We start from the raw sequence: 26,939 nt of genomic DNA on the forward strand, positions 1-26,939 counted from the left end.
CCTCCACCTCAGGGCTGCCCCTTGCTCGTGTCTCCTGTGCCCCGCTCCTGCCCAGCTGCGGAGCCCAGGGCGTGAGCGGCGCTCGCCCCGGGCCGCGATGCCCGGCGGCGCCCGGCGGGCCGGCCGCGGTACGCACTTGGCCAGCTGCTTCTCGGCGTCGGCGCAGAGCTCCAGCAGCCCCATGAGCACGGCCGAGACGTCCATGTAGGGCTCCCAGACGGTGAAGCCGCGGCCGATGAGGTCGATGGCGGTCCTGCGGATGGTGCTGTGCGCCGGGAGCCGCGCGCTGGGCGGCTGCAGCAGCAGGAACGTCAGCGCCTTGCCTGGCAGGAGGGGACAGCGGGGCGGTCAGGGTGGCTCGGCTGGCACGCGCCCCGCGGACACCCAGGGCCACCCCCGACACAGCCTTCCACTAGCCCAGCTTGCCCCAGGCCCGTCCGGCCCGCCCTTGGACACCCTCGGTGCCGCTGCTGACTCTCAAACACGGTATTTTCACTGCCTAAAAATAGCAGTAAATGGATTTTGGGGGGGAAAACAGGAGAAGTGGACATGCCCGAGCACTTCTGAGAAACAGAGCTTAAGAGGGAAGGGGAGAGAAACATCCCAAACAACTTCACCAATCCTGAATCCCGATCCAGGTTCTGCACATTTTGGAAATACTTATTAATATTGCATTTAACAGCCTGCTCTTAAATAAAAGCAATTACACACACAGAAATGGAGGAGGGCTAAACCAAGCAGCGCCTGCCGATAATTTATCATTATCTCTCCATCATTATTTATTACCCCTCAATACTGCTTCTTGTGGTAAAGATAATTGCTGATTTTATCAGGTTTTTCTTGAAGTGTCCTCAACAAGTTGCTTGTTTTGTTTATTAAACAAGCCTCCTGTTGTTTTTAGGGCTGGGAAAAGCCAACAGCGTTTTTCCAGTTGATTCACACCAGCCAACCCCGATCCGTGCGAAACAACCCCCAAAATCCCTCCTTGTCATGCCACGAGGTCGATTTTCTGCCTCAGACGCAGAGCCTTATTGGAAACGTGCCTCCTCGAGCAGTGGTCCAATGAAGCCCTCCGCCTTCCCCCCAGCTCCCTGCTGCTGGCTCCAGCCACAGCAGCACTGCCCCAGAGGCCCGGTGCCCGTGGGCCCCGGCCGGGACATCTTTGTTTAAAGCTCGGCCTGCGCTAAGGCGAAGGAATGGATATTGACAAAAACATCGCGGCGCTAATGAGTCGCTCGTTAGGGCAATAAACATGTCACATTAGAGTCAGCCCCGACGAGGTAATTAGCCCTGGAAGGGCTGGGCACAGCGGGGCTGGAACTCCCCGGGATGATGCGCGTCCCCAGAGCCCGGTGTGCTGCTGCCCATTAATGCTCTCGAGACTAAAATGCAGGTGGGCACGATTGCTCAGGCAGCCCCGGAGCTCAGGGAATGCCATTCCCACTAAAAGGGGAATTAAAACTGAATTTTATTCCAGGTGTTTCATTCTGCACTGGCACATTTGCTCCTTGTATCACTTTATTAACCCAGATGTGCCCAAATGCTAAAGTTTATCACTTATTGTCACTGCACAGAAGCCCCTGGATTCCCAAAATGCCTTTCCCTGCCTTGGAATCCCTCCGAGCACAAGGCTCCAGGCAGCCTTGTTATCCCCAGTTTGCCAATGGATTTTAAAAAATGAAATTATTTGCTCCGGAAAATCAATAGCCCAGGCAGGAATGCGACACTGAGAACTCTGATCAAGATCCAACTAAATCCAAATGATGAACTCCAAGAATAGGATTTAACTTGATTGTGACCCTTTCTAGATGATTTTTTTTCCCTTGATTGTCCACAGAGACAGAAATTTGGAGTGCTGGGTTAAAATTCCATATCCCTTCATCCCTTTCTGCTCCTGGCCCAGCCAATTTTTAGTCTTTTATTTTTATTCCAGATCTGCTCTCAGGTATCAAATCAAGATATTTTCAGGCCTAAATTAAAAATCACTTGTTTTTTGCATAATGATGACCAGATTTTTTTTTTTTTTTGTCCCCAGTTACAATCACCTCCCATCTGGAATCGCTCCAGGGCAGGCTGGGCAAGCTTGGAGCACCCTCGGCTAATGGGAATTATCCTTGCCCATGGGATGGGACAGCCACAGCTTCTCTGGGCACCCTCTGCCAGGGCCTCAGCATCCTCGCAGCCAGCAATTCCTTCCCAATATCCCAGCCAAACAACACCCACAATTATCCAGGCAGGGAGATTTCTCTTTCTGTTCAGAAATTTCACCTGCTTCCCCTCCTGCCCACCAGCTGCCAGGAATTTGGGACACCATAAAGGCAGAGGGGTCGGAGTTGGGAACTGAACTGCTGGCTGGCTTGTGGAATCCAGACTCCCGCCAAACTGCATGGATCAGGCAGCATGGAAAGCCTGCCATTCCCTTTGGAAGGAGCCCAAGTCAGTGGCCCGGAGATCTCAGTAACTCCGTGGCCACGGCGTCACCTGCGGCACAGCCAGAGCTAAAGGGCAAGGAGCTGCTCATTAATAACTGCAGGGATGGCAGCTGCCTGGAAAACCCCCTGGATTATCCATGGAATCCAGCATTTCCACGGCCTGGCCACAGCAGCCCCATTTCCCAGCCCATTAGCTCTGTAAACACAGCATCAGCTGCAGTTCTGGGGGCACGTGGGGCATCTGCAGCCAGCGATTCCTGGGGTGCCATTTCATCAGGGAATAGCTCTGGGAAGGAGCTGTGAGGGCTCCAGGGACTAATGCAGGCAAGGGCACAGCGGGAGTTTCTAGAGAATTCCACCCTCTCCAAAAGGCACACAGTCACAGCTCCATGTCACCGAAGGCAGAGAAATACCCTGCATTTGATGGATTTAAGCTTGCCCGGAGAAGCTGTGCATTCCCCACCCCTGGAAGTCTCCAAGGCCAGCTCCATGTCACTGAAGGCAGAGAAATACCCTGCATTTGATGGATTTAAGCTTGCCCGGAGAAGCTGCGCAAGTCTCCAAGGCCAGGTCGGGCAGGGCTCGGAGCAGCCTGGGGTGGTGGAAGGTGACAAATAACCAAGAACAAACCAGATAAATGCAGTGCAAGTGCTCTGCTTTACCTGGCAGGGGAATAAAGCCCGTCAGAATTCCAGCAGACCAATTCCTCAGCAACCTCCTACCGCCCGTTCCCGCTCCCTCATCTTGCTCTTCCCCACGAAAACTGGAACCAAGCGAGGCAGGAGAGGCCCGGGGGTACTCACACGTGTGCCTGGCCAGGGAATAATTGGATCCCCCGCTGGTGAGGCCGAAGCCCTCGGGGATCTGGCTGGAGCTGCGGGGCCGCGTGAGCAGCTTGGGCGGCTCGATCTCGGCGCCGAACTCGGCGCCGATGACTCCCAGCAGCACGATGGCCGTGGCCTGCTTGCGCCGCTCCTCGTAGGACGTGGACACCTTCTTGGGCTGCGGCAGCCCCGGCAGGCAGCCTGCAGGGGAGAGCCCAGGGCAAGGGGGGTTTAGCAGTGCACACCGCACGCCTGAGCACCAACGGCGCCAGGCGCGCTCCCGTCGCCCGCGGCGCCAGCCGCGGCCTTGGGAACACCGGGATCTGCGGGCACGGAGGTAGTTCCACCCCGGACCAGCCAAATTATCCCTTCAAAAGCTGCCCCGAGCTCATGGGGAAAAAAGCCACCAGCAAACTCCCTCATTTCCAGCTTTGTTTGCCCAGTGATAGAAGATCCTTGGATTTCTGTGTTTATCTAGGGATTTCTGGGTTGCTTTTTGTTCACTTTAAATGGACAAGTTGCAATTTTTATTGTTTTTAAAAGATGGACTTTTTTTCAGGATAAGTTCTTTACATTATGTATGACATAAAAGCATTTTTGATATAGGATCCATCACCACATCCAGCTTCCTATTAAATTTCAGGATATTTAAATTTTAGGATAACAGTACACACCATTAAACCAAATGGGTATTTTCATACAGTAAAATGGCACCTATGGAATTTTAACAACGGGACAAAACCACAATTACGAATTTGACATAAAAGTGAAATATGTGTTATTAGTTTAACATGGCCCAAGGATTCTGAATTCCACTAAGCAGAGGAGCTTTTTTATTTAGAGTAAAATCCCAAAATCTTTGAAGAAATTATTGGAACGAAACCGCAGTCACTTATTCTGACAAATAAAGTCCACTCTTACCTAGATGTTAATTTCCAGCATCCTGGGAAGTTCCCTAGCATTTGTTCCAAAAAACAGGGAAGTTTGAATCCTTCCCAAGTGCTGTTTGCTGTGGAGTTGGGAGGCATCACCTGACACAGGACGAGGCTCATGGATTAATGATGGGTGGGTTAATGAAGTGCACGGGATGTCTGTGTTAATGACATATGTGGGGAATAATAAGGATAATAAGGAAGTTAACCAAATTTTAGGAGCTGTGGTCAGGCAACCCTGCCAGCCAAAAGAGAGAGAAAAACAAGGGAAAGCTTAACAATGGGAAGGGAGGGAAAAAAGGGGGAAAAATCGATAGCAGCTGCCTTTGGAGGAAGAAGGATGCAAACGGGCTGGAACAAAGCAGGGCAGAACAGTGGGAACTGTCCAAGAGCTGTCTGAGCTCTCTGAGGTCACACGTGCAGTGTCCCACTGATGTCAAAGCCCGCGGCGGCCCCGCAGCCCGCTCCAGGGCCAGCCCGCTCCAGGGGCAGCCCGTTTGTTCCAGGGCCAGCCTGTTCCAGGACCAGCCCGTTTGTTCCAGGGTCAGCCCGTTCCAGGACCAGCCCGTTCCAGGGCCAGCCCGTTCCAGGGCCAGCCCGTTTGTTCCAGGGCCAGCCCACTCCAGGGCCAGCCCGTTTGTTCCAGGGCCAGCCCGTTTGTTCCAGGGTCAGCCCGTTCCAGGACCAGCCCGTTCCAGGGCCAGCCCGTTTGTTCCAGGGCCAGCCCGTTCCAGGACCAGCCCGTTCCAGGGCCAGCCCGTTGGTTCCAAGGCCAGCCCGTTTGTTCCAGGGCCAGCCCGTTTGTTCCAGGGCCAGCCCGTTTGCTCCAGGGCCAGCCCGTTTGCTCCAGGACCAGCCCGCTCCAGGGCCAGCCCGTTTGCTCCAGGGCCAGCCCGCTCGTTCCAGGGCCAGCCCGCTCGTTCCAGGGGCTCAGCAGACGGCCGCGGCCGGGCTGGACGGCCCGAGGCCGCTGCAGGATGTCCTACCCGTGCCAGGCCCGGCCCGACGGGCTGGGCGCAGCCCGGGGAGGGCTCTCCCTGCGCGGGAGCACGGCAGATGCTGGAGCAGGGCCGGCATGCGGATGGATCAATAGCCCAGGGCTGACCCCGGCCCGCGCCGCTCCAGCCGCGGGAAGAAAGGAAAAGCCAACACATGTGCGGCTTCCAGGAGGAAATTATCCACTGCGGGCCTCCCCCCGCAGCCAGGGACTGCAGCAACACCGAGTTAACCCTTACTGCATCCCGCAGGGAGCATCCTTCAGACCGCGGAATGGTTTGGGGTGCAAGGATTTTAAGGATCATCCCATCCTTCCACTAGCACAGGTTGCTCCAGGCACTATCCAGCCTGGCTTTGGACACTTGCAGGGATGGGGAAGCCTCAAGCTCTCTGGGCAACAGAATCTGTACCAAGAGGATTTTCATGTATCAACCTGGAACGGCAAAAAAACCCATCCTACTGGAAATCCACAAGCTCCGCCTGGATCTCACCCTCATCCACTCTTTTCCACTGGGAAAGCTCCCAGGCCTGGGCTGGGCACCAGGAGCTGAGCTCCTTCCTGCTGCTCCCCCTGTGCCAAGACATCCCTCTTTGTTAACCCCACAAGGAATTCCAACAGGGACGTGGTGGGAAGGATCCACAGTGTTCCATTAGAATGTGAACAGTTTCATCCTCACAGCTGCCATGAAGGATTTTCTGCCTCAGAAAGAAAACAACCCCCAAAATCCCCCAAACCTGCTGAAACTCCAAGAAATTAAAATCCTAACCAACCAAACCCCTCACATACAGCAAAATCCCGACCATTCCCCTGGAAACCTCGGGATGGGGAAAATCCTGCTTAAACAGAGTAGGATAAAACCTCCTTAATGCTTTAGGTTTTTTTTTTTTTTTTAATTACTAGGGGAAGCCCCCAATTAATGGGAATGATTTTCCCCAACTGAGCTGGCAGGCAGAATTTCCTCTGGAACAGCACCTGGAAGAGGAGCCCTTTCATTTGGCCGTGACAATTTGGTATTTTCTCCCCGCGCCGCGTCCCCCTTTAATCACGGCACGGGCTGACACACAGATCCATTTTCCTGACAGGACGCTTGATCACCCTATCACAGGGAGAAAATTAATAACCTCCAATAGGTCTGCGTGCAAAACACAAGCTGCGGCGCCAGGAGGACAAAAACCGTCGGGATTTCAGTTGGAAAAATCCCACTTCGGGCTGATGGCAAAACAAAATAATCCTCGGTATCCCCAAGCACGCCCACTGCAAGCACTGCAGCCCAGCGGTGCTGGAAGCAGGGCTGGGGCTGCGGGGGGAACGTGCCCAAATTTCCATGGTTTCCAGGCTGCGCGATCGATGGCTGCCGGAGCCGGGGTCAGGCTGCAGTTAACACTCGGGAGCACGCGGCTCCGAGCTCCCCTTAATTGGCTTTGCACACTTCTGGGGGAAATTAATTTCAGCCCAGCTTACAATAAAAGGATTAGAGCCCGAGTAAGCTCTCCAGGTGGAGCAGGCAGAGGAGTCAGTGGGCGAGGTTCGGGCGGTTTCGGGAGAGGTGCGCTCTGGCTCTGCCAGCAGGTGCACGCTGGGGGCACTCCCCTGCTGCAGGAGCTGGGCACAGAGCCAGGAGCCCACCCCGAAACCCAACCTGACCCACCAAATCCGTGCTCTGGACAGCCCCGCAGAATCCCCCGGGGACCCCCACCTCGGGGGTGTAGCTACTCAACACTCCCAGCAGGCTCGGCACTGGGGCTTACTCACGGCACCGCACGTGCATAAAAACCACCTGGAAATACAGAAATACTGGAAAGGGAGATTTCCCGTGGATAAATCATTTGCTCAGCGCACAGAGAGTCTCGAGCACTCCCTCCGAATAAACCAGGAGTGCCGATATGACCTAGGAGCCCCAGTGGCAGTGAGCACAAGGAAAACGCAGGCAAAGGGGAGGATATTTTATACGAGCCGTGTCACCCGTGCCCAGCCTCCGCAGCGCTTGGGAGCGCGGCCATTCCCAGATCCACGGCTCCCTCTGCTGGCCCAGCTGACGGGGGGCCCCGGGAGCCCGGCAGGGGAGCGGCAATTCCTGCCGGGAATTCCCCAAGACGAGTTTGGGGAATTCCTCCCTGACAGCCCGCCCTGTCGTATGCCTGCCATAACAACTCGGTGCCAATTACTCACTTCTAATAAGAAATAGCGCCAACACAATCAGTGCTCCGGAATATCAGGAATTCTAAACTGGGAATTATTTCATGGCAGAGCTCTTTAAGTGCTGGGAGTTGTCATGCATTAGAAATAACAACTTAATTTCTTTATTTGCAGGTGGAAGATGTGCTTTTCCACACATAAAATGAGTATTTTTGCAGCCATTCCCATCTCCTGCAGTTTAGTGGAATTTTCTGCTCCCTTTTATGAGGGAATATTTCACTGTGCTGCAGCATCTGGGAGCACAAAATGGGTGAGGATGCTGCAGCCTTTTCCAGGGAAATAGGCAGAGACAAAATGGATTCTGTGCTGCTCGGATGGGGAATATCAGGCACCTTTCACCCAGGTTTTAAAGCACTGTGCCCATCCATCAAAATTCCCCTCAGAGGGGCACATTTAAGGGATGAGAATCTCAATTTTTAAAAGATCTGTTAATTGTTAACAGGATCTTAATATAAAGAGCCTTTAGAACAATGATCTTTAACACTTAAATAAACTGGATTTGAACTTTAGTGACAACTTCCCAACAGGATCACTTGGAACAAACAGTGATGAGTAAGACTTAATTTGGAGTAGTTACAGCCCAAATTCCAGCCAAAATAAAATAAAAAAACCCCACACTTTTTGGTACAATAAGGCTTTAAAAAAAAAAAAAAAAAAAAAACTTTCACCAGATTTTTGATGTGCAGAAATGGGATTTTGGAGTGTCAGAGTCCTTGGCAGCAATTTACCGACAAAAATTTCCCCGCAGAATGGACCCACAGATCAAGAAATACCATTTCAAAAGGGAATTAATGGAACTAACTCATCGATTTCTCTTTCAGTAAGGAAGCACAAGGAACTGCACAGTCCAGTTAGGAGCTCTCCTTCCCCTCCACCCCACTCCTGGAGCTGGACAGCCTGAAGGAGTCCCAGCACGTGGTTTAGGGAGCTGAAGGACAAGCCAGGAGCACATTCCTGCCACACACTTCAACATCACAGCTCCAGTGAGATCCCAGCAGGAAAATGCAGGAAACCTGGGAAGTTCCCAGCGCCAGCAGTCCTGCAGCTCAGGAAACCATCCCAGCAGAGCATTCCTGCCCACGTCCCTGAGCCAGCAGGGTAAGACCACAGCAAAGATGGCTCAGCAGAGAGAGCCAGCTTTTCCCAGTAAAGAGGAGCTCTGCAGAGCTCCAGGGCCCCAGGGCAGGGAAGCTCCCCTGGAGCAGGCTGGAAGCCTCTGGTGGGGCTGGGACCTTCCCTAACGGATATCCCCAGCGGCAGATGCTGACCCCACGCACGTCCAGCCCCAAAGCCCCCTGGAGCTGAATGGGCCTCACCGGGAGACATCTGCTTCCCTGGCAGCTGCCCAAAGCTTCCCAGCACGGGCTCTGCTGGAAAGGCCCCTTTTCCTGAGCCCATTCCTTTAAAAAGGAAAAAGGAACAGTGTGCCCGGTGAGCTCTGCTCTGCCACGAACAGCTGCCTGCAAGCAGCCGGAACCCAAATTCTCTGATCCCTTGCACTCGCAGATATCCCTCAGATTCTGAACTCCTGTTAGGGCACCCAAAAACTGCCCTGAAAGCCAAGGTGTCCGTGCTAAACACTGCTAAATGCCGTGTCCCCGCGCTCCCATTCCATTTGCAACAGTACCAGGACCCAGCAGAGGGAGGAGTGCTCTGCATTCCCCCCGTTAGCATCTGAAAGGGACCGAGGTCTGGATGACAAACCCTCACTTCTTTTGGAACCGTCACACAACAGTCCGTGGTGTGCTGCATGGGTTTCAGTGAGTGGTCACACACAAATTAAAGGCTTTTCCCCCTCTGCCAGTGGGTCTGGGGCACACAGCCTGCCTCTGACAGCTTCTGGGAGGTGCTCAGCTCCAGTGGAGCCTCCTTAAAGGAAAGCCAGCAGGAATTTCGGGTGGGAAGGGGCTGCCAGATGGTGCTGTTTGCTGTGCAGCTCCAGCCCAGCCCGGATTTCCCGGGGCTGGAAAACAGGAGGGACACACTGGGAACAGCACCTGCTGCTCCCCCTCCCTTCCAACCCCTCCCACTCCTCCCTCAAGGAAGAGAAACTGCCAGAGGAGCTGCAGAACTCAGGTCACTAAAAATTCACACTGCTACAACCTCAACAGGAGCAACTGAAATTAAAAGAGCACTTACCATTTGTTACAGAATCTTCTTCTGAAAGAGTTGATTTCTTCAAGTAAACAGTTGTAATATCACACAGAACAAATAATCAACCACTTTGGAATTCATTCTAGGTTGCTTTAGAAATTAATTCATTTTACATTCACCAGAACAAATTGTTTAGGGAACGATCATAAAGAATGACAAACACAGAAAGCCTTTATTTTTGAAGAAGTGTTGGTGGCTGTGGGCAGATTTAAGAGCTCCAAATGCAGTGAACTAGAGACACATGAATTAATAAATTATCTTGGTAACATGAGTGATCTGAATGCTCACCTGCTGCAATGTCATCATCCACCAGGTCGTGCTCCTCCTCCTGGGCTTTGGCTTCTGCTCCCGAGGGATCCGGGCTGGCACTCGCAGTCTGAAGGGCTTCTGTGGTCACTCCAGCTGGAGGAACAACCCAACACCCCAAAATCAGGGATCTGGGGAAAGAATTCCCTGTTTCTGCAGCAGCTAAACTTCATTTCACTCCTTCTCGTCCTGCCTTGCTTTGGGCTCCTTCAACTCCAACCTCGCACAAGATGCTCAACCTCACCTAGAAATTTGATATTTATTTGGCTTTCCAGGGCCAACATGGATTATTCCCCACCCCTGGGAGTGTCCCAGGTCAGTCTGGGCATGGCCCAGAACAACCTGGTCTGCTGGGAGGTGTCCCTGCCCGCTCCAGCCCAGAGCATTCCAGACAACCATCAAATCCCTTCCACTTGTGCTGCCACACTGCAGATTTTCCCTTCAAAACAAACCACAGTTCACCCAAACTAACAGAATTTTGGGAATATGGGAAGCAGAAGGCCTCACGGGTAGTTTCTGGGCAGAAAGAAGCTAGAATAAAGAATATTTCTTTATCTTTCCTATGCTCCTCCCTCTCCTAGCAGAAAATGAGACTTTACACAAGTCTGTCATATCCCAAATAATTCTTATTCCCTTCAATTCCTCCAGCTCTGGATCCTTAATTCCAAGACTTCCAACACCTGCCATAAAAACCTAATCCCAATTTGCTAGTTTTGACCCACTGGAATGGTTTCCAGCCTAACTGAGCTCAGAGAAACACAAACCACATCCTAACATCTTCCATTAAGATTTAATCCCGTGATTAGACACCCCAAAATCAGTTGCTGAATAACAGAGGCCACATTTTTTGGGGGAAAAAAGCTCCTTCTAAGCCCCCTGACATGTTCTCGCTGCAGGAGGATCTGTGCATTCCCTGCAGGCCTGGGACACCTTTGCAGGAGTCCCTTAGGGACAAGCAGTGAGCACTGGGTGGACGAGTGGGAATGTGGGGTTCCCAACCTTGGATGGACGAGTGGGAATGCGGGGATCCCGAGGCCCTTTCCCTGGATGGACGAGTGGGAATGCGGGGTTCCTGAGGCCCTTTCCCTGGATGGACGAGTGGGAATGCGGGGATCCTGAGGCCCTTTCCCTGGATGGACGAGTGGGAATGCGGGGATCCCGAGGCCCTCTCCCCCCGTTTCCCCGGTGAGGGGCAGTGCCAGGGTGCTCCTTACGGGAGATGACGCTGTCCATGTACTGGGGCAGGTAGGGAGCCCAGGTGTCGATGGTCTCCTTGCGGCCCGCCTGCTCGATCCTGCGCAGCTCCGCCAGCAGCAGCGCCTGCGCCGCCTCCCGCACCTGCAGGGAACAGCACAGCTCCCAGGGGTCACAAACCACACGGACAGCAAGGCTCAGTGCCACTCCTCACAGGGTTAAACTGGGCTTTAGCTGGAGAATATTCCAGCAGCAGCACCTGCAGGACACCCAGCCACAGCCAGCACAAACACAGTTCTGGTACCTTCAGTTTTGGCTCCCATGTTTTCCAGATTCTGTGCTGCATTAGTGTGTAACTCTGAACTTCACATAAGACTTTGCACGTTCCCTTCAGAGTTTAGTCACACAGAACAACCATTTTCCAGCCCCAGAACCAAGGACACTGTTGCAGCGTCAGGCCCAAAAAGTGCAAACAACAGGGAACTGAGGAGAGCAATCTGAGAGGATGGGATGCACAACCTGGAGCTGGAATTGGACAATTAACCTCATTATGGAAATGGACCAAAACTTATAAAAGTGTGAAAACTCGAGACCTGGGGCCCATCTTGGGTGCAGCCACAGCCGGGCTCTTGTACTGCCCGAGGTGGATCCTTTGAGGCCTTCTAATAAATGCCTACTGTATTCTTTAACTGTGCCCAGCCTCTGTTCCAGGCAGCCTCTCTAGGCATCAGCTCCCAGAGGCTCACAGACCACACAAACACAAAGGTTCCATGCCATTCCTGACAGGGTTAAAGTGGCTTTAATCAGAAAATACTCCCGAATCACGAGTAAGGACTGCAGGCTCACTGCTGGAAATGAATCACGTGGGGCTCTCGTGCAAAGGGAGCATTAATCACTCAACACCAGCAGCACCCCCAGAGCAGGAAGGCTGAGCTCACCTCCAGGCAGCGATCCTGCCACCTGTGGGCCAGCATCTCCAGCAGAGGAGGCCGGAACTTCTCCAGCCCCAGCAGGTCCGGGAGCATCACGCAGTGCATGGCAGCCAGCTGGCTCCAGCCTGGGAGGACACAGGGAATGGACACATCTCCAGCTCAGCTACATTCACTTCTGGTCACATTTCATCAGCCGCTTACAGCAAACTCAGAGGAATGACCCCTTCAAGGACCACACAGCGTTTTCTGTCCTCATCTAAAGTTATGCAAATAGATCCAAGCACAGTTTGCCTGCTACCCTTATTTCCCACCTGAATCCTTCTTTTAGCACACTTCCTACTACATTCCTACTACAGCTCTGCAGTTCTGTGCAGGTAAAACCAGGAGAGAAACACAGAGTTCAAATAACACAGTGTGTAAAAACATTCCACACTCTATTAAATATATGTCCACTGTTATATTCGAATCTCCATCAACACCAAAACTCAGATGTAAGTGGTGTGAAACTTGGTTAAAAGCCAACAGGGAAGCCTACCCCAGGTGCCCCGTGTCCAAAGAAAAATACCCGCAAAAATCAAATAAAAATAACAATGAGAAAGGATTTCAGCTGAAGTAAAGGACAAGTAGAAAAGTGAGGAAGGAATACCTTCGTTGACTAAGAAACTGGAATGGAAAGCAGAAGTGTCAGAGTGCCCAGATTCCGTGCTGGAAGCAGCAGCAGGAGCAACTTGCAGAGGAAAGAAGAAGAAATAAAAGAGAGAAAAAAAGAGGGAAGTGAGGAGAGCAGCAGCAGAAAACAGGTTAGTATCACTGGAGAGTGGAAAACAAGGGGGGGCTGTGATGATCTTCAACTTAAAAATAACACCAGCTTCAAAATAATATTCAACTCAAAATAATGTCCAACTTAATGAGAATTCCAGGTTTTCCAAGAAGGAAGAGGCAGACATGCAGCTGCAGAGGAACATGGAGACAGCGACAGAAACTGGGATGTTTTGAAAAGACCAAAATACATCAGAATTAAGTGATTTTACATATGTTTTTAGGCAGGTGGCTTTGGTTTGACTTCATGCTTGACTGTGAATTAGAAACCCAGGAATTTTGCTGCTTCTTTCCATGCTTTTCCCATATTTCCACAGATTTGGAAGTTGTACTGTGCAACAACGGCCCCAAAAATAAACCTTATTCACCCTGAGCTGCCTCATCTGTCACTCCAAGATGTCCAGGATGAATTCCTGAGGGCTGGCTGGAATTTAACTTCACTTTAAATGGGGCTCTAGGCAAAAAATGTAACTCTTTACCACAGAAATGCCGAACAGCCTAAAGGAGAAGGACACAAATTCAGGCCTGGAACCCAAAAGAGTACCTGGGACATGTCTTTTGGAAACTCCCACGTCACCAAGCTGTTAAGGCTGGAAAAGACCTGGGAGATGATCGGATCCAACCAGGAGCTGGCCCCACAGTGCCCACCACTCCTGTGTCCAGGGGACATCTGCATGCAACCGTTTTTCCAGCACGTGGGAGGCACAGAGTGGCTGCAGTAAATCCCTTCCCACCCCACCTGCACAAGGTGCATCAAAAAAGATGCTTAATTTAGGAAAAACATAAATGATAGCTGCACAAACCCACCCCAGACTGAAACTAAAGCTTCACCCCAGAGTTTTTTGCCTGGCTTTGCTGGAGTTGCTCACTCTGTTCCAACATGAGGAGTTCCAACCAGCCAAGGAGTGATCCTGGCACCGAGCTGGGATCATTCCCACAGAAACACTTTGGGATGAGTCTGTAGAGCCTTTATTTCCAGGCTGCAAAGCCTCCTCAAAGCCAGAATGTTTGGGAGCACTTAACACAGGCAAAAACTCCTTGTCAGGGAATGATGTCATGGCAGAATCAGCATCTTGTACCAGTTCTGGAACAAGTCCTAATCCCCAATAATTTCACGGAGATTAACGTTACATCAGTACCTTGCTTTGTCCTCCCATGCAGTAATTTTATCTCTTGACAACAAAGGTGCTAAATTCAGTGTAATGAGCTGCAATAAGAGATCCAAGGGTTGCAGGGGAAGTGGCTTTTACCTTGTTTGATTTGCCCTTGTGCTGCATGGCTGGACATGGGAGGGGGCGGCTTCACCTTGGCCATCTCGGGGGTGCCCGGCCTGGGCGGCCTAAACACGAAATATCCACGGAGAGACACATCAGCTCCAGCCCCAAAGGCCTCGGGAGCCATCCCGTGCTCCACAAGGCAAACCACAGCAAACCCACCGCTGGATTCCAGCGGGGACTGCCACGGCAGCGCTCGCCGTACCTGGTGGGGCCTTTCTTCATGTGGTCCCCGATGAAGGTGGCGTTGGTCATGCTCATCAGCGTGTTGGCCAGGGAGATGACGGACAGCAGGTGCTGCGTGGTGACAGCCCGTGACACCCCGTAGGTGCCCTTCCCCAGGCCCTCCGTCACCGACATCTTCCGGCCCAGCTCCTCCAAGGCCGCCCTGCCCACGGGCTGGTTGTAGCCAGGGAGCATCAGGGACATGTGGCCCCCTCGCGACAGGAGGCCGAAGGACACGGAGCAGTGCGGCTTCAGCATGCCCAGGCGGTCCAGGCAGAGCTCGTCCAGCACCGAGTTCAGGCCCCAGGCGTGCAGGCAGGACATGAAGAGCTTGGCCGTGTCCATGGTTAGATTGTACTCCAACAAAGTCAGCGGTTTGGATTTGCTGGAGCGATACTCCGGGTCGCCGTCTTCTCTCCTCTGCCTCACGGCCTCTTCATCCTCATCCTCATCGTCGAGGAGGTGCTCCTTGATGTTCTCCTTGATGGTCTCCTTGACCTGCTGGAAGAGCACGGCCGCTCGTTTGCCGGTGAGGAAGGAGCCTCCCTTGTCGGAGGCGCCGGAGGCTTTCTGGAGGTTCTCCGGAGACACGAGGGCGGCGCTGGGCCGGGAGGCCTCCTCCGTCAGCAGCTGGATGATCAGCGCCTCCACGTCGAAGAACAGCACGTGGATGTCCGGGTCCGTCAGGTTCGTCTTGATGGCCTGAACCATCAGGGAGTTGTGGGAGTATTTCGGTAAATTCCCCTGGAAAACAAGAGGGCAAACTGAAATTTCCAGTAGGGAAGCTGTGGATGAGCCAAGGTTGAAACACACCCACGAACCACGGAAATTCAATTTACAGGTGTTTATAGATAAATGGAGCTCTCCAGGTGAGACACAAGTTCACACTTCCTCCTCCTGAACCCTGTGAGAGCGTAGTTATATTCCAAACAACAGCAAAACTGTTATCAGGCTTAAAACACATTAAAGATTTCCTATTTGGAGGGTGAGCTATGGAATCAATATATGCCATTGGAGAAGAAGCTGCTCAGATTCACCCGGACCCGCAATTACTGCACCACTTGGTCACTCCCCTTCAGTCCATCTTCTTCCTCCTTCCCTCCCTCCCAAGGGGGAAAAAAGGGAGGAGGCAGGGAATGAAGGTGCTGTGGCAAAAAAGCTGAAGAATGTCAGAAAGGAGACTGGAAACCAGAACACTAACAGAAGCTTTTAAGCATTATTCTCCCTAACGCCTTCATTCCCAGCACCTTCACTGGATGAGGAGCCCACACATAAAACCCTGCAGGTACAAATGCAGCATTCCCAGCTCTGCCTGGATCCAGCAGGAGCAGCAGCAGAAACCCTGAGCAGACATTTTTTTATGGGAACATGCCGGTGGTGCTCTAAGGAATGATCTCAGCACGGGACATTTCTCTCCCAACAGAAGGTGACAGCACAAGGCAAAAGAAGGGGATACATGGGAGAAGCTGGGAGTGGAGCCCTGCTGCTCTCTGTTGGCCACAAGCTGTACAGGGGAACTCTAGGCCGGATGTTGGGAACAGCTGCTCATGGAACGGGCTGTCCAAACCCAGGGCAGGGGGGGAGTCCCCATCCCTGGGGGGATTCAAGCCCTGTGGATGTGGCACTTGGGGACACTGGTGGGATAGCGGCGGCCTTGGCAGGGCTGGGGAATGCTCGGACTTGATTTTAGAGGGCTTATCCAGCCCAAACCACTGCATGATTCCAGATTCTGTAACTCAGCCTGCACAAAACCAAAGAGCAGGACACACACTGGAGTGCTATCGTGGACAGCGACACAAACTGGGGAAGAACCACGTTTAGGTTTTGGAGAGCTCAGGCCGAGAACCTTCCGGTTACAAGGACGGAAACTTCCCGAATTCCATCTCCTTCTGGAAAGACAGCACGCCCACCTTATCCGAGGCCTCGGAGGCCAGCAGGTTGGTGGCCAGGGTCTGCAGCTTCTGGTGGGCCACGTTCTTGAGGGCGGCCAGGCTGCGGCGGGTCATGGCCTGCTTCAGGTTGACGGCGGGGTGGCTCAGTGCGTCCACGGCCGCCGGCACGGCCTCGTCGCAGGCGCTGAGGATCTCCACGGCCGTGATCCCCATCACGCACCGGTCCAGCGCCCCTGGAACGGGGAGGGGACAGCTCAGCATCCCCAACGGCACGGGGCACAAACACCTGGGTGCGACGCGCAGCCTCCCGCGCTTTAGCAGCTGGGCTCTGAACGAACACTGCTAAAAGGACGGAATTCCCTACGTTTCCGTGAGGTTCGCAGAGCCCCCAGCGTGATTCTGCACCGAACGCCTGGAGCGATTAGCTCCAAACAGAAATGTGCCAAAGCGCTTGAATTCTCCCCTCAGACACAGCTTCGACAGCACTGAGAGCAGATCTGTATTTATGTCCATTAAAAATGGATTAAGCACGGTCTCTGGGCTCACCAGTGTCCATCTGCCAGACGTACACGGAGCCGTCGGAGCACCCCACCACCAGGTAGTCATCGGACGGCCTCCACTTGATCACTTGGATTGGAAACAGGTGGCGGGACGCCAGCATGATGCACTTCTTCTCCCTCAGGCTCAGCAGACCCACGGAGTGATCGCTGGCAACAGAGCAAACACAGTGCTGGACTCTGGCCTAACAAAGGAAAAGAGAGAAAAAGCTTAATCATAATGCAGAGGTGGTACTAAAAACCTTTCCCCCACTGGGCCGAGCAGGGTGACCAAAAGCCTCTTTAACGCACAAAAGTCAGGCACCTACATCAATGCTCAAACTCACTGAGGTCACGGGGAGCAGAATTCCCTGACCAGAAATTCCCTTTAATCCATCCTTTGCACATCATGAAGAGAAAATGGGTATTAAACTCCATTTTGCTAAGCAAACCCCAGAGTTTTCAATCAATGTCACTTTGCTCATTAAATTCTATTTATTCAGCTAAGTTTCAAGAGGCAAAATTGTCTCTAAACCCTATTTTTAATAGGTTTAATAAAGCCCCCAATTTCAACCCTTTACAGAATTGAAGCATGGTGGAAGAAACCAGAAATAACAGAAAAATCAAGCTCTTTTTTGTGAAGCTCTTGCAAGAGCTGGGTCGGTGCTACCCCCCCAGCATTCCACGCTGCATTCCCTTTCTCAAGGAGGACTGAGGTGCTGGAAAGGTTATCCTAGAGAACTTACACTGCAGTTTTCTGGTGGAACGAGCAGCTGGGTGATTTCTCCCCCGTGGACACAGAAGATATGTTTCATCTCTCCCGAGAAGATATCCCAGATGATGACGGAGAAATCCACCCCACCGGAGATCAGGTACCTCTGGTCGTAGCGGGAGGACACCTGGTGAGGGTACAGCAAACACGTGACCTTGTTCCGGTGGCCTCGGAGCGTCCGGTGCGGGGGCCAGCCTGGCAAGCGGGAGGACGGGCAAAAGCACAGAAAAAGAGAGGGAAAACAGAAATTCAACAGAACGGTTGACTCCCAAGTGTGTGCTCTGCAGCTCAGATCTATGAAGATGCTATGAAGCTAATGTTACACGGAACCCACACATCCAAGAGCAGCCCAAGCACAACACACGGATCCCACCAGGAACCGTGGCAGGTCTTCCCCATGGAGACTTCTACTGGCACATCAGTACCCAGCTCTGCAGTGCCAGGAACTATTCTGGACAAGGCAGGAGATGCTCCCTTGCCTTACGTCTGCTCCTGCATCTCAGGAGCCCTGCAGAAATACCCAAGTTGGCCTTGCCTGGGTGAACAGCTGAAGGGACTGCCGGCACAGAAGGGTGCAGCAGATTTGTGAATTCCCACCCGTGCATGCCGTACCTCGGCGCAGCGTGTGCTCGCCCTGCAGCAGCTGCACGATGGCGGTCTGCGTGGCCGGCACGATGACGATGCTGCCGTCCTCGCGGCCGCACACCAGCCGCCCGTGGGCCGGCATGTAGACGCTGGCCGTGACGCGCAGCGGCTCGCTCGCGTTGGCCACCATGCTGAGCTGGTCGATGATCCCCGCGGGCCGGGGGCTCAGCTGGTCGAAGGCTTCCTGCAGGGATGTGGACGTGGCTGTCTGCAGGCCTGGGAAAGGAGGGGAATACCAGGGCTAAGGTGGGAGTATTCCAGCGACCACACCTACTGGGAGGTGCTGGGAGCTGGAATTGGATATTTAAGGCCTCTCCCAGCCCCCTGTGGGATTCTCTACTGGGAATGGAGTCACTTCAAGAATAATGCTAATTAAGGTTTTGAGCATATCTGATCAGATGAAGATAGTACAACTCCTGCAAGGAGGTCCCAATTAAACCCCAGCTTCATGATCCGTGGGAGAAGCAGCACGGCTTTACCCAGCAAAAGCACGCAGAAAGCACAAAGATCTGGCTATCAGTTAGGTACCTTTGGCACCCTCCTGCTGGTCAAGGGCGTCGGGCACGCTCCAAATGCACAGCCTCCCTGAGGAGTCCCCTTGGATTAACAGCCTGTAGGAAAACTCTCTCTGGCCACAGAAGAAGCGAGTCACTGGAGGACATATCAGGAGCTGTTTGAAAAATAAGGAACAGCCTCAGACCACGCAGCAAGCACGTGCTCAGCCCCCAGCTTCCTTCCTTTCAAAGCAGGACGAAACCTAACAGAGCCCATTACAGAGCTCCACAGAAAGAGATGCACCTGTTTCTCTGCTCTGTCCAACACGCTGTACAGCAAAGGTGGAATCAAGTTCTGCACTGCTTTCCCCACATCCCTGCGGAACGAATCGCTGGCTGGGAGGCAGCTGGGTGTGGGAACAAAGAAAGGAGATAACAAATTTATAGTAATAAAATTCCTTGCATTTAAGGAGTGATTCCTACAGGAGGACGTGGATGTTGCTCCCATCCTCATGCTCTGACGATGTGAGGGCAAGGAAGGAGTTCCCACATGATTTATGTGGCAATATTCAAGACAAAACACTATCTCTACCCAGAACAAACACATCTGCACACCATGAAGATGTCAGAAAGAAAGTGTTTGATTTTACGCTTGTCATTTTTAACCTCTTTGATGCCAAATTTTGAATTAATTTTATAGTTTTATATTTACATGTCTTCCCTCACTAGACCAATATTTCAGTAGTTCTTTAATGAACTCAGTTCAACTCAAATTAATCAGAAATTAAGTAAAGGGAGTGTTTTCCTGTTGAGTACCTGGCTGGTAATTTATAGATGAAGCTTTGTCCATCCTCTGTCCATACAATCACTTTATCAGCTGCCACAAAGTCCCCGCCAGTCCAGGTCTGCTCATTTTCACTGGGCACCGAACACAAGAGGGAATAATCTCCAGCATCAAAGACCTGAGAGGAAACAGGAACAAAGTCTGCCGTTATTAACCAGTAATTACACATCAAAATGCCCAGGCAGCAGCTGATTTTGGGTTCAGTACCACAGAATCACGGAACGGTTTGGGGTGTTAGAACCTTAAGGGTCATCTTGCTCCAAACCTGCACCACGGGCAGAGATTTGGATTAAATATCCAGAACCGCGTTAAATATACAGCAGAGGTACACTGAAGGGACTCGGAGCACCTCCATCTGGATGTTTCCACGCAGTTCCATGGAGGCTCCTGAGGGAGAAGCCCAGGGGCTGTGCCTTACCCTCCAGTACTTGGAGCACACGACGAGGAGCGAGCGCTGCGTGAAGGCGCAGAAGGCAATGCTCTGGCAGTTCTCGCAGTAGATGGGTTTGGACTCCTCCTCAAACACGGGCGCGGTGTCCTGAACCAAAGAGAACCAGCTCAACCAACTCCTCCCTGCTCCCACCGCACTCAGCACCGGGCCAGGCCCGCGGCAGACACTGGGGCGCTTCTGCAGGCGCCACGTGGCCGATTTCTGTGCAAAACCCACACCCTCGGAGCAGCTGTTATTCCCTGGCTCCTCCTGAGCAGATCTGCAGGAGCACGTGGTGTCCCCTCTGGGCACTGAAGCCTCCCAGCTTCCCAGCAGCACAGATTAGTGGTGCTGGCCTTGCAGCCAGGCAGGCAGCTGGAGTGAAGCAGATTCCACTCCCATGTCACTCCCTAAGAGAAGGTGATTTTTCCTTAGTTGATAAATGTATTTTACAAGAGGCTTTGGTGAGGAGCTGATTTACCGCAGGTCTGAGACCTGGGGCAAATCTCCTTTAAGACTTTTATTCATTAGTACCCAGGAAATGCCGAAAAACAGGGAGCTGGAGATAATCCCATATAATGAGTACTCCTAAAAACTGTGTGGCCTGCTCTGCAAAACATTAACCCAAATCACTACATGGCGCAAATAAAAAACAGATTTGGAAAAATTGGACATAATCCTACACTTCATTTGGAAATCAGCTCTCTGAGAAGTATTAGGAATTCTGGTGGCAACTCAAATCAGTAAAGGGAAATTCAGTAAAGCAAAGAGGAAAAAGACCTTCAGCAGTAGAATATCAGGAACAGAACCCTCCATCCCACCAGGAAATGCCACTAATCCAGCAGCCTGTGCCTACCTGCATCCGACTGACTTCCGAGGTGATGATCCAGACTTTCAGGATGCCAGTCACGGACACGGCCACGACAGTGTCCTCTGGGAAACACAAAATGAGCCTGAGGCACAAGGAGCTACTCACCTGTGCACATCTGAGCATAAATGAAAACCTGATCCAAGCATTCCTGGAGCATCTGCTTCCCAATGGAATGTTTATTGGTGAAGATGGAACAAGGAATAAATGAAAGGCATTAGCAGGAAACCCTTCACAGCAGAGCCCATTTCCAGTTCTTCCAGCAATTTATTTGTTGTGGGGATAGGAGCTGAGCATTCCCACCCCAGGATTTTGGGAATGCCCAGTTTACAACTGCTGCTGAGCCTTCACTCAAGAGAGAAGTCCTGCGGTCAGGATTTTCTCCTCAGTGTCCCCCAAGCCTCTCAGGAATTCCACACTCCACAACAGGAACACCCCAACACGACACTCGTCTGCCAGAAATTAAAGCCCACCAAATTAACACCAATGAGCAGAACCAACCCAGTCTGTGCTCAGGTGACGCTTCAGCCCGTACCAGCTGATCCAGCTGCAGCAGGATTCCCAGGGAAGCTGTGGCTGCCCCTGGATCCCTGGCAGTGCCCGAGGCCAGGCTGGCCAGGGCTTGGAGCAGCCTGGGGCAGTGGAAGGGGTCCCTGGGTCGTACTGCACCAAACAGTTCTCCCTGCCACTAGAAATAATCACCTTGTGTCCGGTTGGACCGGATGATGGTCATGGAGCTGATCCAGTCAGGAGAGATCTTGGATATCAGAGAATAAAGAACCTCAAGGCTGGTTGCATCCACGACCAGAATTTCAGGATAATGCCCGTGGCACAGCAGCCTCCCTTCCCGCTGCGTGCCGACTGTGAACTGATAGAACTGCACAGATGGGAACAAACACCAGTCAGAATCCGGGTAGGACAGGGATTCCTTCCTTCTGGGAGCACACCTGGGGTGTGCTTCCCAAACGCATTCTGCTGCCTGCAGAGGACCCTTCCCCATAGCCCTGCCATCGCTCCCAGCGCTCACCTGGATGCCCGTGTGAGCACAGGCCAGCTTGGTGAACTCGATGCACCTCCCGTCGTTCACATCCCACAGGCACATCTCCCTGAAACACAGGGACACCACATGGAAAACAGGCCAGGCTTCCAAGCACTTCAAACCCTTCACACTGGGAGGAACCTCGCTTGAACCATTTATTAGGGATTAGGCCAATTGCATTTGGAGAAACTCAAAACCAACTGGACTTTGCAGTCCTCCTAAATCCACACAACCTCCTGCTCCCTATGAGGATAAATTACAGAACCCGCAGGAGTTCAAATGAGCAGCTATTACCCCCTTTACAGTACTTTTTCATTTAAAACTTCATATTCAAATTTAATCACAACAGAATCTGTGAGGTGCTTTCTCCTTTCCGTCAGACAGATAAATTCCTGAGGAAAACATATTTTGGTTTTAAATCCAATGGGAGGAGATTACTTAGCCCTGAAATCAGCCCAAGGTGGAAATTCTAAATTGTGACACATTTTGACAAACCCCCAAATTCCTTAGCTTTTCTGGATAAAAAAATCTCTATCTATTTGGATATCAATTGCACAATAAATCCTTCCTGCTTCTACCACTTAACTCTTGCTCTATGATTAATTTAAAAAAAACAATCAAGAAATAAAATGTATTTGCTGAGGAATTTTTTCTTGGGGGTAAAAATCAAACCAAGTGTTGAATATATGGATAAACTGGGCACAAATTCCCATTACTGCAGTTCTGCACATAATGAACACTTAGAAACTCACCCACTCTCTGATGCACTCACTATATATTGCTTTTCACTGGAAGCTGAGGCCTTGGATAAACAAGTAACTGAGGCTGTATGACCAAAGAGCAGAGCTCTGGGATTGATCTGGGAGCAGGGAAAGAAAACAGGGAGTCAAAAGCACACAAATGACCAGAATACCCATATCCCAGCTGTCTACTTCATGTATTATATATCCATTAATATGTGCACACACGTTTAATTAGCACAGCAGTGCTATCATCTTGGAAGACTTTCTACTTCACACAGGAATGAGAATTTGGGGGGAAAAGCATTCCTCTCAATATTTACAAATCAGGAGCTGAATTTGGCTCAGTTCAATTTAAACTGAGTCTGGCCAAATGAAAGAGATTGTGCTGCACATTACAGAGTTTTTCCCAGTTGAGTTCCTGTATACCCATAAATAAGAGGAGACCTCAGAGCTCCTTCCAGTGCCAAAAGGGGCTCCAAGAGAGCTGGAGAGGGACTTGGGACAGGGAATGGAGTGCCAGGAGAAGGGGGAATGGCTTCCCACTGCCAGATGGGATACTGGGAAGGAACAACATAGTATGAAGCATCTCGACTAGAAAGCAACTGGTTTGGAGCAGCTGCAAGAAAGTGGAATGAGTTAAAAAAGCTTCCTACAGGAGCAGCAAGGAAGGCCAGGAGCCAGAACACCTCTCTGTAGCCCTTGGCAGCGCCATGGGAAGGGCGGAGCAGCCGCCCAAGCAGGGCGCGAGGGAGGACAGGCCGAGGGTGCAGCGGGAAGGTGAACGTCGCGTGCATCACCTGCAGGTCAGCAGCCAGGTCCCAGAGGCAGATCTGCCCGTCGTGGCAGCCGGTGACGATGACAGAGCCATCCACGAGCAGCAGGGAGGACACGCAGTGCGTGGGGGCGCGCCGGCCCCACAGCACGATGGGCAGCACCAGGCTGTTCGCGGCCATGGCCACCGAGCGCCTGCAATTCCAGCAGCGCAGCAACGTCAGACGCGGCCCGCACTGCTCCCTTCCCTCGTGCTCCCGCCACCTTTTCCCTCACCTTTCTACCATCTTGTCCCCTTCTGTCTCTGCCACTTCGCTCCCTCGCGTTTCCCAAACTTTTTCCCTCATGTTTTTGCCATCTTTTCCCCTCAGGTTCCCCACTCTCTACCCCTCATGTTTCCCACACTTTTCCCCTCATGTCTCCCACCCTTTTCCCCTCAGGTTTCCCACCCTTTTCCCCTCATGTTTTTGCCATCTTTTCCCCTCAGGTTCCCCACTCTCTACCCCTCAGGTTTCCCACCCTTTCCCCCTCATGTCTCTCACCCTTTTCCCCTCAGGTTTCCCACCCTTTTCCCCTCATGTTTTTGCCATCTTTTCCCCTTCATGTTTCCCACTCTTCCCATCAGGTTTCCTGCTCTTTTTCCCTCATGTTTTTGCCATCTTTTCCCCTCAGGTTCCCCACTCTCTACCCCTCATGCTTCCCACCCTTTTCCCCTCTGGTTTCCCACCCTTTTCCCCTCATGTTTTTGCCATCTTTTCCCCTCAAGTTTTCTGTCCTTGTCCCCTCATGTTTTTGCCATCTTTTCCCCTTCATGTTTCCCACTCTTCCCATCAGGTTTCCTGCTCTTTTTCCCTCATGTTTTTGCCACCTTTTCCCCTCATGTTTCCTTCTCTTTTCCCCTCATGTTTTTGCCACCTTTTCCCCTGATGTTTTCTTCTCTTTTCCCCTCATGTTTTTCTCATCTTTCCCCCTCATGTTTCCTTCTTTTTTCCCCTCATGTTTTTGCCATCTTTTCCCCTCATGTTTCCCACTTTTCCCCTCAGGTTTCCTGCCTTTTTTACTCATATTTTTGCCATCTTTTCCCCTCATGTTTTACCACCTTTTCCCCCTCAGGTTTTTGCCACCTTTTCCCCCTCAGGTTTTTGCCATCTTTTCCCCTCAGGTTTCCCACCCTTTCCCCCTCAGGTTTTCGCCACCTTTTCCCCTCATGTTTCCTTCTCTTTTCCCCTCATGTTTTTGCCATCTTTTCCCCTCATGTTTCCCACCCTTTCCCCCTCAGGTTTCCTGCCTTTTTCACTCATGTTTTTGCCATCTTTTCCGCTCATGTTTTTGCTATCTTTTCCCCTCATGTTTCCTGCCCTTTTCCCCTCATGTTTCCTGCCCTTTTCCTACTCATGTTTCCCACTTTTCCCCTCATGTTTCCCGCCCTTTTCCCCTCATGTTTCCCACCCTTTTCCCCTCATGTTTCCTGCCCTTGTCCCCTCATGTTTGTGCCATCTTTTCCCCTTCATGTTTGCCACTCTTCCCCTCAGCTTTCCTGCTCTTTTTCCCTCATGTTTTTGCCACCTTTTCCCCTGATGTTTTCTTCTCTTTCCCCCTCATGTTTTTGTCATCTTTCCCCCCTCATGTTTCCCACTTTTCCCCTCATGTTTCCCGCCCTTTTCCCCTCATGTTTCCCGCCCTTTTCCCCTCATGTTTCCTGCCCTTGTCCCCTCATGTTTGTGCCATCTTTTCCCCTTCATGTTTCCCACTCTTCCCCTCAGCTTTCCTGCTCTTTTTCCCTCATGTTTTTGCCACCTTTTCCCCTGATGTTTTCTTCTCTTTCCCCCTCATGTTTTTGTCATCTTTTCCCCCTCATGTTTCCCACTTTTCCCCTCATGTTTCCCGCCCTTTTCCCCTCATGTTTCCTGCCCTTGTCCCCTCATGTTTGTGCCATCTTTTCCCCTTCATGTTTCCCACTCTTCCCCTCAGGTTTCCTGCTCTTTTTCCCTCATGTTTTGCCACCTTTTCCCCTGATCTTTTCTTCTCTTTTCCCCTCATGTTTTTCTCATCTTTTCCCCATCATGTTTCCCACTTTTCCCCTCATGTTTCCTGCCCTTTTCCCCTCATGTTTCCCACTTGTCCCCTCATGTTTTTGCCATCTTTTCCCCTCATGTTTCCTGCCCTTTTCCCCTCATGTTTCCTGCCCTCTTCCCCTCATGTTTTTGCCATCTTTTCCCCTCAAGCTTCCTGCCCTTGTCCCCCCATGTTTGTGCCACCTTTTCCTCTCGTGTTTCCTGCCTTTTCCCCCTCATGTTTCCACCATCTTGTCCCTTCCTGTCTCTGCCATTCTGTCCCCTCACGTTTCCCGCCATGTTCCCCTCACATTTGGGGGATCCCAGGACGCAGCAGATGGGGTGCAGCAGACGGACAGACGGACATGACCCCCCCCAGGTAGGAGGCAATGGTGCTGTTTATTTATATTATGGGGGTGGGGGGGAAGTCTGCAGTCTCCCAAAATCCAAAATATTATCCTTCAAACCAAGAGGGAGGGGAGTAAAAGGTGGGGGCCAAAGAGCACATCCCTGTGCACACAAGGATTTTTGCCTAAATGCCTCTTTTTAGAGTAATTTTGAAGTTACATATGTTTTAAGCCCTGAGGCTGCAGCAGTTTTTATACCCCTGATGTTGTTATGCCCCTGCTACACAAACATTCATGCTGGAATACGGAATATCCTGCCTTAGGTGAAATCAACCTGGTATAATCCACTGATAAACTGGATCCTGGCCACTCTCCAGCAGGAAACAGGCCCAGCACTATCTTTACAGCAACATTTCGGATCTTCCGAACGTGTTGACAGAAAAAGCACAGTGGAATTTCAGTTGTCCCCAGGCCAAAACAGTCTCAATGACTGGGAATAGAAACTCAAGTCGTGGCAATAAAACCCACTTGAATTTGCACAAGATTTAAACCCCACAACAACCCTCTGTTTATGGTAGCAACATTCCCAGCTTGCTGAGCACTTCCATGCTTTTAGAACTGAGCTTTTCTTACCGGTGAAAAGGTCGTGTTAAATTAATAACCAAACACTCCTTGCGGATTATCTTGTGGAGGTTTATGCTCTGAACTCACCCCAGCTCAAACCAGAGCTCTGATTTAGAGGAGCATGAACACACCAAAACAGGCAGGATTCGTGGAAGAACAATTTTAAAATATGTGTGTTTTTGTGGGGTTTTTAATAGTTACATACACATTCTTCTACCTTGAGTTTTCACTGGTCTGTAAACCTGTTTCATAGCACTTCAAAGGGAATAAATCTGAATTATGACAGAAAAATAAAGGTCACTCCAACCTGGACACTTCCAGGGATGGGGTATCCACAGCTTCCCTGCACAAGCTGTGCCAGCACCCCAGTCATTCCAATAGAAATCCCTGTCATTTCTTATCCGGGGGAAAACCACAGGAACTGTTACTCCATTTGATGACTGTTGCCACCCTCTGCGGCCACAGAACTGGAACACGACTGTGTCCCTGGAAAAAAGGGGGAAGGGAGGGAGCAAGGGCAGGGTAATGAATGGCTAAGGATTACACATGGCTCCCGGGAGGCTCCCGACAAGTCAGGGATCAGTTGTGGGGTTTC

At 51.6% G+C, this 26,939-nt stretch overlaps 1 protein-coding gene across 2 annotated transcripts in view; it reads right to left on the minus strand.

The window, feature by feature from the left end:
* Positions 1 to 26,939, minus strand: part of LOC137467734 (WD repeat-containing protein 7-like) — a 44,019-nt gene that overhangs the window by 14,095 nt on the left and 2,985 nt on the right. Inside the window, exons 2-22 of one of the 2 annotated variants that reach the window (XM_068179163.1) lie at positions 23,346 to 23,514; positions 22,558 to 22,664; positions 21,794 to 21,872; positions 21,469 to 21,643; positions 20,755 to 20,831; positions 19,887 to 20,006; positions 19,441 to 19,586; positions 18,929 to 19,031; positions 18,659 to 18,800; positions 18,098 to 18,346; positions 17,460 to 17,680; positions 16,724 to 16,919; positions 16,196 to 16,410; positions 14,266 to 15,029; positions 14,037 to 14,125; positions 12,614 to 12,694; positions 11,974 to 12,092; positions 11,056 to 11,179; positions 9,824 to 9,937; positions 3,236 to 3,457; positions 137 to 323 (exon numbers count right to left, since the gene is read on the minus strand). In XM_068179163.1, coding sequence (XP_068035264.1) covers positions 137 to 323; positions 3,236 to 3,457; positions 9,824 to 9,937; positions 11,056 to 11,179; positions 11,974 to 12,092; positions 12,614 to 12,694; positions 14,037 to 14,125; positions 14,266 to 15,029; positions 16,196 to 16,410; positions 16,724 to 16,919; positions 17,460 to 17,680; positions 18,098 to 18,346; positions 18,659 to 18,800; positions 18,929 to 19,031; positions 19,441 to 19,586; positions 19,887 to 20,006; positions 20,755 to 20,831; positions 21,469 to 21,643; positions 21,794 to 21,872; positions 22,558 to 22,664; positions 23,346 to 23,501 — 3,686 coding nt within the window. In that variant the 5' untranslated portion in view covers positions 23,502 to 23,514. The remainder of the gene's footprint in view (positions 1 to 136; positions 324 to 3,235; positions 3,458 to 9,823; positions 9,938 to 11,055; positions 11,180 to 11,973; positions 12,093 to 12,613; positions 12,695 to 14,036; positions 14,126 to 14,265; positions 15,030 to 16,195; positions 16,411 to 16,723; positions 16,920 to 17,459; positions 17,681 to 18,097; positions 18,347 to 18,658; positions 18,801 to 18,928; positions 19,032 to 19,440; positions 19,587 to 19,886; positions 20,007 to 20,754; positions 20,832 to 21,468; positions 21,644 to 21,793; positions 21,873 to 22,557; positions 22,665 to 23,345; positions 23,515 to 26,939) is intronic. The other variant, XM_068179164.1, reaches the window with a different exon arrangement.

This window comes from Anomalospiza imberbis, unplaced genomic scaffold, assembly GCF_031753505.1.
Source record: "Anomalospiza imberbis isolate Cuckoo-Finch-1a 21T00152 unplaced genomic scaffold, ASM3175350v1 scaffold_77, whole genome shotgun sequence".
Lineage (NCBI taxonomy): Eukaryota > Metazoa > Chordata > Aves > Passeriformes > Viduidae > Anomalospiza > Anomalospiza imberbis.